This window comes from Pleurodeles waltl, chromosome 3_1 (genome assembly GCF_031143425.1).
Source record: "Pleurodeles waltl isolate 20211129_DDA chromosome 3_1, aPleWal1.hap1.20221129, whole genome shotgun sequence".
Lineage (NCBI taxonomy): Eukaryota > Metazoa > Chordata > Amphibia > Caudata > Salamandridae > Pleurodeles > Pleurodeles waltl.
Window position 1 is genome coordinate 1,316,369,907 of NC_090440.1, and position 12,297 is coordinate 1,316,382,203.

The following is a 12,297-nucleotide window of genomic DNA, read 5'->3' on the forward strand; positions in this document are numbered from 1 at the left end:
GCCTATCCAACGCACAAAATATAGCCCATTGAACTTGTCCTGTTAATTTGAATTTGACCAGCCAATTGAGAACCTATAAGAAAAGACACAAACTACTGAAACGTTTTAAATTTAAAAGCTCAAAGACATCATTAGACAAGTATCAAAAGCAACTCTGAAAAGGCCAAAGAAATAAAGCTTGATTTTGGTACCAACAACTAATTTAAAATATCAACTCTTTCCTTTGTCAAATGTTTTCCTTCTAAGCTTCTGTTCCTTCTTGTAGCTATTCTTTCTCCAGTCGTCTTATCTCATTTCCCTCTCAGTTTCATCTTATCCTTCTTTGGTTTACTTTTCTCCTCAAACGCTTTCTCATCTCTAAAGCTGTTTGTGTTCCCTAATCCTCACTTCTGCAGACTCACTACAGTCTGTGGTATACAGCAATGAAAACAATACTTTAAATGTACTTAAAAGTGCCTTCGTTCTGCCTTTGCTCATGAATGTAGTTCTTTAATTCCATGCTCCCAATTTGATGGCTTTTCTCCCTACGTTCCTGTTTGTTCCCCTCTGGCAGCATTCAGGCTTTGCCACACTTTTTAACTGGTTGAGAGTATCATTCAACTGATGGTTGCATGTTTCTTTAGCGGTTCAGCTTTACCTCTCAATAGGACAGTATGTCCTGCCTTTATTCCCCTTCTCTTTTCCCCATATCACCTTCCCATTCAACCTCAGTCATCTCCAGCATTTAACCCCCAAACACTGTCTCCATATCGCTTCACTCTTCTGCCTCCCCTCCAACTGCTGACACAGAGAATTGTTGCTACCCAGTATCTCTATCACCCCTTTCCACCCAAGCTCTGTTACCCACATGATTGGTAGGGTGCTTGCAGTCTTGAAAGTATACTAAATAACATTCCAAGATGGCTGGACACTGCTAATGTGCCAGTGCACAAAACTCAATTCTACATGCACTGTCAAACAGCTAGCAGGTTAGGAAGCCATGTTGAAATGTTATTTTGTACTCTAACAAGATGGCTACCATATTTCTTCTACAAGTCACTTTATGGTAAATCTTGGAAGAATACAACATAACAATCCAAAACGGCTGTCCACCGCTACTGACATTGCCAATGCATGCAATGCAATTCTAAAGTACTAAAAAAACAATTCTTGCAGAGAACAAGCACTGGCAAAGCAAGACCATTTGACTTGTTCAATACTTGTTTTCTCCTGGCTGTGCCTTCGTTTTGTTATTCCGGCTCTCATTTCCGTATAACTGAATAATTTGGGAATAGATAGTCCAAGATCAAACACTGGATTCCCTGTATGCTCTAACTTTCGAACATATTTGAAGAGTAAACATTTTCCTAAGAGTCGGGTTCCTCCAGAAGCATAACAATCACTCTGTCATACATATCAGATATGACACCAAAGAAGGTATATTGGCTGTATCCAGCCCACTGATGCCCACATTGGTTTAGAATCTAATATTCAAACATTTTGCTTACATTTTTATTAGCTGCTTTGCTGTCTGAATGGTGAGACATGTTTCCAGACGCAGACACCTTGCTTATGGCGCATATGGACTCATACTTGGACTCCCAGATGAGATCAAACAAGGTATGCCTAAGAATGTTCATTATACCACAAAGGTAGGACAAGGTATCATCATGAAGGGTGTACCTACTCGATGGGTGGGACCAGGATGCATGGCCTGTAGTCCTCTTATAAAATGGAGCAGGCATTTTAAATACAATGGAATGGTGCATATAGCTCCATACAGTAGTATAGAACCACAAATTCAAGCAATTAAATCACATCTTAGTAACTGTTGTTGTACAGCAATCACCAAACCAACCAAGTAAGGTGAAACACTCATGCATTAATCTAGCATAGTGTAGTAGCTATCCGATGAACCACCAGCAAACAACCATCTGGGAACAGCTGGCAGGGGTCACATAAAAAACCTAGTGCTGCCACAAAGGGAGCTGAGGAACAGATGGGAGAGGCAAGGCATAGCCACTGGGTCTTTTCGTAAACACCTGGTGGTCTGAGAAAATTAGCTGCCCTCAGGACCTCAAAGAAGATGGTGTAGGGAGTTAATAACCTCTGAAATAGGTCTTCAAAACGTGACTGTTGAAGGGCCAAATGCCAGGGGATGCCTCTCGTTTCAAATATGTCACTGTGATGTTCTACAGAATACATTTTGGAGTCATTCAGTGGTCACACATGCATTCGTAATGCTCTCCCTCCTGACCACTACATAGCCTCCGGAACCCAGGAATTCTTAGATATGCTACTTCAGAGACTTTTTTATTCACAAAGTAGAGATGAGCATGATACTGTACGCCATCACCTCTGAACTGCAGTAGAGAATAGGGAATGTTTAAAACTCCTATACATTTGATGCCATAAACCAGTAATTCAGTTTACCTTGGAAGACCATCATTGGGAGTTTTCTTACCAGCCCCAACATTTAGGAAGCAAAGAGGTGCCAAATGTGAGTAAAAGTGAGGGCACAATTGCCAAAGATCAATGTCGGGGGGAACAATAAACTCAAAATTTAGAACATGGTGTTGGGAATTTTAACATCCTCAGAAAGCTTAGTTCACGACATTGCTGCTACCTAGATCTGAGGACCCATGAAAGCTATGTGTGGTAGGGAGAATGCAAATGGACTAGTTACATTCCACCACATCTTCACACCCTTGCTCACCCCTCACTGTCTTTCAAAAACTATATCCTGAATGCTCCAGAAAGGAAAGAAGATGCTCCCTGATTCAGGGTGTCTTTGCAGCCTTGTGAGAATTGCTGGTCAGGGAATACATAGTTTGTTATAATCCACAGCAAGGAATCCTCACAGGGGAAGAGAGTGTTCCTAGTCTATATAAAACTTCCCTACGCCCAAAGACCTCTATGGGAGAGCACATCAACACAGAGGCCCAACTAGGCCCACATACAGGTCATTGTGGAACAGAACCATGGGTGATGGTGTCACTGGTCTAGGGAGTCTGTTGCATGCTGCAGCAGTGAAAGCAATTCCACTGCTACCCTGAAAATGGTATTTAAAAAATGTCACCCAGAAAATCGGCCCTGCTGTGACCACTGAGGGGCCCCCATAAGCACTGGTCAAAGGAAAAATAAATCACTTGCTGTGCTGTGGAGACTCATATCTAAAACACAGGCATGCTCCTAAACACAAGTGTGTTAAAAATATATTACGAAAACAATTACGCCAAAGTTAGCATGGTAAGGCTACCCACCAAAGAGGAGAGGGGCACTAGTAACTGACTAGTGAGATTGTCAACTTTTTGAACTCATTCCCTCATGAACACAGGCACACGAGGGGGCTGAATATTAGTTCTATGGTTTATAATAACATTAAAAAAAACATGCAGGTGTGTTGACTTGTCTTTTAACAAAATACAAAATTAAGCTTTCATAGCACTTGTTATGAAGACAAATTCAATAATTCAATTGCATATAATAACATTTGAACTTAAAAGCTCTATTTCTGCGTACCTGATGTTAAGGGGAGGTGGGTGACATTACTAAATGAGGTCAGAGTGAACCAAGTGGCAGACAGCGTTGCTCCAGAAAACAGTAACACTAGGATGAGCTTCAGCATACCCCGGATATAATCTGCAAATCTGAAACAGAGCACAAAAGATCAGGAAACACAATGCAATGTACCTCTTAGAGAAAATATGCTATTTTAAATTTAGGCAACATCCATGAGTCAAGGGAACCTTACTTGGTACTTGTCTCGGGGGTCCTAGTTGCAAATTTAACAGAAACATCTTTACACCAGATAAGTGACAAAAACTGCAACAACTTACGGGTGTCTAGAATTCTAGACCTTATTCAAGCATGGTCTTCATTTTTCGGTCGAGCGAGCAAGCACTTTGACCTGTTGTACGTATTGTGGGCTTTTACCCATGCCCACCACACGCTCATCACTTTCATTCGATTGTGGGCTTGCCTTTCAAAAATCACTCAATATTATTGGTAAATGCTTTACGTTTGTCTTGCCTTGAGGCTGTTTTTGTCACACCTTGCAGACCCCCCCCCCGTTACATGGATTATTGCAAAATCGCTGATATACTTCAGCGTGGGCGAGCTATTTGTTTTCCTTTTGTCTCTCCCCTTCCTGCTGCATGGCACTCATGGCGCTCACAGCCCAAACAGGCACAACAGCATGAACTCGATCTGGGGTATTAAAGCGCTGGTCACATTGTTCCCAGTTACCTAATCAAAATTATTTCTGGTGTCTCTCCCCTTAAAACACTTGAAATTGGTAAATGCTTTACATAAAACAGAAATCCTCAAAGTGAAGTGGCTCTCCCGGCACAGCGGGAGAGCTGATACTACAATATTCACTATAATCGGGAAACCCACCCCATAATGCTTTGCAGGGCATTACTTTGACAAAACATTTTGCTCATTACTCAGCCTGTGGTGGTCCTAGGACAATGAGACTACCACCAAAACGTTCAGCAGGATTTGTTCTTTCTGTCTACATCATCTCTGTGTCCCCACACTAGGTTAGTGGGGATCCCAAAATAATAACCCCTCCCACCATTCAGTGTCTTTTTTAAGTGCTTTCATGGGTGGAACTTTTGTTTTACAGCTGAGAGTATTGAAGGGTTTTCTCTGTAATATCATTGCTATAGGCCTGCTATCCCTGAAAATATATAATGCACTACGCCCTCTCGGGGCTAAATATACGATTACACTGCATTATTTAATGCCATAACACCATTCATTATCATTCTAAGCTCTCACATGGCTGGAACCTTTGTTTCACAGCTGAGAGAAGTTATGTTTTATGTGCATTGTTTGTAATATCATGGCAATAGACCTGCTAGCCTTGAAAATGTGTAATGCACTATGCCCTCTAGGGGCTAAATATATAGATACACTGCATTACTTTCACCTGTTTTTAATGGTGTTATGCCCTCTAGGGGCTAACAATATGGGTAAATGACCATATTTCTTACAAGTGATATTTTTGTTATTATGTATTTGAGCATTGCAGTCTAATTTCAAAAGTTTATTTCTGATAAAGGTTTATATGATAATTCTATATGTTTTAATTATCTCTCATTATTATAATGATGACCATGATTCAAGCCACCTTAACATTCTAATTACACTATGACTATTTGAATACTCTTAATATGTTTGGGTGAGCCTTTTAGTTTATTTCTCCTCTGTGGCTGCCTTGTGTCTTTTTTGGGGAAATGTGTTAGCCAGCCAACAACTCTGATGGTGGGGTGGTGAAACTGGTATTCTATTGGAATTAGCATGGCAGATTTAAAATAGGACGCTAAAAAGCAACATTTTCATTTTTTGCTGCAGATAGAGGAAGAGGGTAAATGGAAGTGCTTTAGTTATATGCAGGGACACTGGAATTATATGGTAGGAAAAGACAAAATTATAAGGTAGGGTTGACCAATTTATGTGGCAAGAAATGTACAGTTATGAATTTACAACGCCAACAGCTCTAACTCAAGAAAACATGAGAACTATTGCATTGCAAATTATTGTTAGACTTGGAATGCAACAGCCCTTGCATCATTACTGATGAACATAACATACTCAACATATACTTTTTACATAAAGAAAGAGGCTTTGTGTCAGCCTCCTACAGTTATTGACTTCTTTTGGCTCTGGAACCTTCAACCACTGGCTTGAGACACTGTTTTTCTATTCCAATGTCCCCATCTGCCTCTAATGGAATGCATGAGGGACTATTTAACATGTGAAACACAATCAACCTTAGCACAACTAATTCTTTATTTAATAAATGTATTATAGGCAGTAAGCAAGTAGTTACTTACTATTTTTATACTGCATAACATATTTTTCTTATTGTTTTTGTTGAGATTCGAGTTTGCCCATTTGGGTGGCCATCTTGAGGTCAGGCATTCTCAATGTTCATATCAAAACACCAACATAGCAAGGTACCATTGTTTTTATTTTTTAAAACATACCTTCGAATTGATCTGCACATGTTAAGCCTGGCTTACTGGACAACATTTCTCCCTATTTCCTAATGTTTTTGTTAAGATTTGGGTGCAGGTCTTGACCTTGTCCCTTAAGGCAGCCATGTTGGGTATTAATGCAAAAACTCATCTACTTGTTTTATCGGTTTGTCACTTTGGGCCGCCAACCTGGCTAACAGGCCTTCCTAATGTTAATGCCAAAACACCCAGATCCAGGCACAACTGCAGTTCTTTTTGTCATTTAACTTCATCCCAAGTGGCACTTTTTAAGCCTGCCACATGGGGTATCTTTTCGCCATTCCTCTGGTCAATGGAAAGAAATGTGGTCTGCTGTTAGACTCCTTGTCTTACTTCATCAGACAGCACTTATCAGTCCCTCTTTTGTGTCCGATATAGGCTAACTCTGTTATGTGAGCAATGCAACATAGAGGTAAACCTTTTACTTTTTCAAATTTACTCTGAAACGTATGACCTGTATGCGTTCGGAGTCTGTGTATGATTTGCAGAGCAAACCTTATAGCACTGTCTCTGGTTTAGTGTAAATTATTTACTGGTGCTTTCTAAGCAAATCAAATGTTTGGTAGGCAGAGGGCACAATATGCACATATAAAAAAAACTACAAGCTTACCCTTAAGCACTACTCCAGTTACTGTGAGGAGTCTCCACTCAATCAATATTATCATAGTTTCATTCCATCCGTCTTATTAATCAAAAAGTTACAATTTTCACGAATCATTCATTTTATTAGTATTTTGTTTCCACAGTGTGACAAACTTCCAGGTGTGTAACCACTTCATTCCTTAAATTCCATCATTAGCAAATGGCTTTACAATCTTGTGCTCCTCAATTTCCAAATGCATTTCAGGCTTGGGAGGGCTTTCATCACTAGGGAAAGTGTACTAAAATCTGAACAAAACAATAAAACAATTAAATATCTTGTATGTGGTACATTTCCGCAATAATTTCCTTTTGTGAGTTTAGAATAGCACATAAATTCAGTAATCAAAATCCACTCTTTATATCAAAAGCATATGCTTATTTCTTTTAGATAAGCATTATTTCTAATCATCAATTTTAAACCAAACCGACATATCAATATGTACATAAATCAAGTTCTATCCTATACCTTAAGGTATGTGCCCATAAAGGTTGTCTAATATCCAAACAGATGCATGAATATAAGCTTATTTTCATACTGGTAGCTGCGTAATAATCGCTAAAGAAACATTCTTAAAACACAGAACTCATTATACATTGTGTTAGCACCTTTTTGACCATGTTGATAACCCTATGTGAATGAGTTCAAGATATACTGATATGAATGTGTCTATTGTACAAGGGAACGCGTGTACCTGGAAAACCATTGTGGAGTGCCAAACAAATAATCCTAGCAATAACATGAGCATTTCAGTTTGCAGTTTCCTGATGCAATACAGTTGCACACATGGGCTAGGCTACGTCAGAAAAACAGGAAGGAAAATCAAAACCAAGGAATTGAACACAAGAGTAATTTCAGAACTAAGAATCCTTCATCTGCTCTAGCGGTACATATTCATACAGGACAACAGAACATCAACAAAACTGGAATACACAGTACTGGAAGTCATGTCATTTAAATCTGTGGCGGACAATAGAAATTTACTGTTACTAAGAAAACTGTATTGGATCAGGAAACCGTAAGCTGTGATGCCCAAAGATCTATGATTTATTATGCAATTCTAGGACTATTTGTTTGGCACTATGTAATGGTTTATGGGTACACATGTTCTGTTTTAATACAGATGCATTCATATCAGTTTGTCTTGAACTCAATTATCTAGGGTTATCAACACAGTCAAATAGGTAGTTTTTAAATAGTTTTTAGCAAGTACAGGGGATTGTCTACCGCTGAGAAATGTATTTCTCCCCAGACACTCTATTCCAATATGTTGACAATTTTTGATACATCAGACACATGAGGCAAGTCCTGCTCCTATCTCCAAAAAGTGATCTGATAAGTACTGAGGTCTCCTAGCATGGAGTTTGTATATGGACATTGGAGTTTGAGGAGATAACCCGAAGCCTACTTGTTAGGTTAAGTGAAATTAGGGGAACCACTGTGGTTAGTATGCCCGACTGAGCAAAGAGAAGATTCATCGCTCGCCTGCATGCATATCAGACTTACCACTGGGCTTGATACTGTTCTAGCCATTAGTCGAGACGTTGTTCTCATATTACTATGTTTTTCTTTATGGGTTTACGTCTCTTAGTTAGCCTGCCATTTGTGAAGGATTGACCAGGGTGCTAACACAATGTTTAATGAGTACTGTGTTTTAACACTGCTTCATTAGTGATTATTATGCAGTTACCAATATGAAAATGAGCTTATATTCATACAGCTGTTCGGATATTAGGTGTCCTTCATGGACACACAACGTAAGTTATAGGATAGCACTTGATTTAAGTACAAATTGATATGTGTCGGATTGATTTAAATTGATGATTTTAAATAATGCTGATATGCAAGAAATAAGCATATACTTTTGATATAATGCGTGGCATTTGATTAATTTATGTGCTAATCTAAGCTTACAAATGGAAATTATTGATGTAATGTACCACATCCAAGAAATTGAATTGCTTTATTGCTTTCTTCTGATTTTAGTACATTGTCCCTCTGATGAAAGGACTTTCTGGCCTAAAGTGCAATGAGATTCGGAGGAGCACGGGATTGTAAAGCCGTCCGTTAATGATGGAATTTAAGGAATGAAGTGATCACACACCTGGAAGTTTGTCACACTGTGGAAACAAAATACTACGAAAAGGAATGATTCATGAAAATTTGAGCTTTTTCATTAGTAAGATGGATGGAATGAAACTATAATAATAGTGATTAAGAGTTTTGACTCAAAGCAGTATCTGCAGTAATGATTAAGGGGACTAATGTAGTTTTCTGTACTTGCATATGGTGTTTGACTTTGTATCACTAATGAGCGGGGTGTGATACCCAGAAGCACACTAACCAGTGGATTACTGATTAACTATTTATGAACTGGAGTACATTCAGGACTGCACAGGTTTCTCTCTAGCTGGTAGTCAGGGAACAAATGTTTATGTTAAAAACATGCTGAGCCTAATAGGCATATTATTTTACAGAAGGGCAGGTAGCTTATAAAGAACCAGCTTTAGCAAAGAATATGTCTGTTCCAGCAGCACTGTCTGATATTGTGTGTTATATGAATACTGGAGAGGTAATGAAAGCTGGGAAACATGCAACGTGCTGGCCTTGGCACTAGGAATGTATAATGGCAGCCAGGCGAGAAGGAATGTTTTCCTTTCAAATTGAAAATCATTTTGCTAACCTAATTCTCACTATAAAAATGTACCTTTTTGGTGGATAGTAATTTTTGAAGTTCGGTATTAAAGGCAACTTGATTTTGCTCCTGCTGCTTCCCTGATGAAAAGGGGAAAAAGCAGTGTATGTTTTTGTACATTTAGGGTAAAGGTGTACTTTAAACTTTGTAACAAAAGCACCTTCACGCTTTGGAAGCAATGTATTAAGATATATTTCACAGACAGGTGCGGATTGGTATATATCTACAGCCCAGGGCTGGTTGCCTTCATTATTAGAAATAAAATAAAATGAGTGTGTGGCAGGCTCTGTCTGCAGTCCTTGTTCCATAATACATCATGTTTTTGTTATTTTAGAGCAACATTAGTTATTTTGCTTCGTTGTACTGCAGAAAAAAATTATGAGGCGGAGTTTTTTGGGGATGCTGCTGCTTTGGGCAGAAGGCGCCCTTACTTTATAAATTAAAATTTACAGTGTCCCTGTTAACGTTAAAAAATGAAGGACACTACAGACACTGTTCTGTAACTGCCAAACGCCAAAGTATGTTATTTTAAAATTAATGTAGCCATACTGTGCCGATTAAAAAGGGAAACCAATAATATTTTAAAACAGAAAGACTTACGTTTTGTGTAATAAGAGTAGGACAAGATACAAACTTATTTCGTAGACTTAACCCACACCTAGCTTTTATACCTCCCTGTAAGGCTACGTGTGCTGCTTGCCAGTAATACATCGGTGATTAATGCCACTGTTCCTACCACTGGAGTAAGTGTGCACAGGTAGACGTGCAAGCATTAGCAATGCCAATAGGTTGAACATTGATAAGTTGGAGAACATAGCATTTCATAGTAATTCTGGTTGTATTAGCAATTGTGGTTTCATTTTATACTGGCTTAAAACACACTGACTCATTATTGCACATTACACGTTATTTTAAATTACTGCAATTTTGATATTCCAGTCTGTGCACATTTTAGCCTAACTGTTCTAGCAAATGTAGCTTCGTACTGAGGTTGGCACAACAAGGCGAGAACTGCACAAATTAGTGAAGTCAGCCCTTTTACTCGAGCGTACTTTATCCAGTTTTCAATGCCTTCTTGCATTCTTCCCACATGAAGAGCCCGGTTCCTGCTTATAGCTTATCAGTAGTTCCCAATTACCATATGTTCTTTCCTCCATTCGTTTTCATTCAGAAGAAGCATATAAATGCTCCAACTGACTGGGGGGTGGGGGTGGCGGTAGACAAAGCACTCGTTTGTTGGTACAGCGATCTACCATTAGCTTCATTTTTTATGCTTACAGGTTATTTTGCATTAAACGTGTGTTAGACTTCTAGAATTATACGTACTGTCTGTTTTCATTCGAAATGGTAAATGCAAACACTGGCATGCAAAGTACAGGGTTAGACACACACAAATGTCAGAGCTGTTGGCTTTGCCTATGCAGATTTATTTTGTTTTTATGACTATTCAACGTGCCTCCTTGCAGTACTACATCCTAAGGAGAAAAAAAACTTCAGCAACACATAGCAGACATGAAAAAGCAGACACGTCAGCATAGTTGCTCACTTTTAAAGGACACATTTTAGAAAGTGCGATCTGATAGGCAAGGCACTCTACCTAGTGCATGGCGTTCACTGCACAGCTCCCCTCAACCCCAAGATTTCCCTTAGCGCTCTCTCACTACTTCCCTGATCAAGATTTCTAATTGAAATAACCACCACAGCACAAAACCTTAATTTGAATTGGATTATAATAGGCTGACATTAAGGACTCATTTAGATTTAAATACAAAGTACGACTTTTAATTTGTACTTAACACAGTAAATAAAATCAGTGGAAAACTCAAACAAGAGTAGCAGTGAAAGAAAATATACCCCGGAGCGAATGATGCTTGCCCGAGATGTAAGGGGTTAGGGCAGATTTCTATTATAGGGCGAGGGAGTATGCGCCTATTCAGGACTGCTTTAAAACTAGTTCTAAGAAACATGAATTTGTTATAGCTATGTTCATAAAATACGTGTGAACAGAGAGATCGTAAAATAATAAGGCACATTGCAAATAAAAACATTTTTACCTACTTTGATCAGTCACCAAAATAGATTCACAAAATGAATGGGAAAACAAAACGTGCACAGCTTCGATGGTGTATGGAAACATTCTGTTGACAAGGTAACCAGTATTTCGAACCTAAAGCCTCGGCGACCTTTAAATGAAGCGATCCGAATCTATACAATATATCTTAACAAATAAATGCAAAGTATAAATATTTGTAAAGGTAATGAAATAGAACCCTCCTTTTGCAATCTGTACAATTTTGATAGCTGGACTTAAAAATTAGTTCAAAATGCTACAACATACCTCACCTATTATCTAAATTACCATTATATTATTCCCCCTGTTGGACTTTTGCTTATGCAGGGTCATCCCCAGTCTTTTTGCCTCCTGCCTCCTATTTTTTTCTGACCTGTTGCTGTTGGCTTTTCAACTCTGAGCACTTTACCACTGCTAACCAGTGCTAAAGTGCATATGCTCTCCATGTAAATTGTATGTAATTGGTTTATCCATGATTGGCATATTTGATTTACTAGTAAGTCCCTAGTAAGGTGCACTAGAGGTGCCAGGGCCTGTAAATCAAATGCTACTAGTGGTCCTGCAGCACTGGTTGTGCCACCCACATAAGTAGCTCTGTAATCATGTCCCAGACCTGCCACTGCAGTGTCTGTGTGTGTATTTTTACACTGTAAATTCGACTTGGCAAGTGTACCCACTTGCCAGGCCTAAACCTTCCCTTTTCTTACATGTAAGGTACCCCTAAGGTAGGCCCTAGGTAGCCCTAAGCGCAGGGTGCAGTGTATGGATAAGGTAGGACATATAGTAATGTGATTTATATGTCCTGACAGTGAAATACTGCCAACTTCGTTTTTCACTGTTGCAAGGCCTGTCTCTCTCATAGGATAATATGGGGGCTACCTTTAAA

General features: G+C 39.0%; 1 protein-coding gene across 1 annotated transcript in view; it reads right to left on the reverse strand.

Moving 5' to 3' along the window:
• The window catches only part of SLC49A4 (solute carrier family 49 member 4), a 390,034-nt gene that overhangs the window by 93,104 nt on the left and 284,633 nt on the right, over positions 1-12,297 (reverse strand). Inside the window, exon 7 of the mRNA XM_069224669.1 lies at positions 3,502-3,629. Coding sequence (XP_069080770.1) covers positions 3,502-3,629 — 128 coding nt within the window. The remainder of the gene's footprint in view (positions 1-3,501; positions 3,630-12,297) is intronic.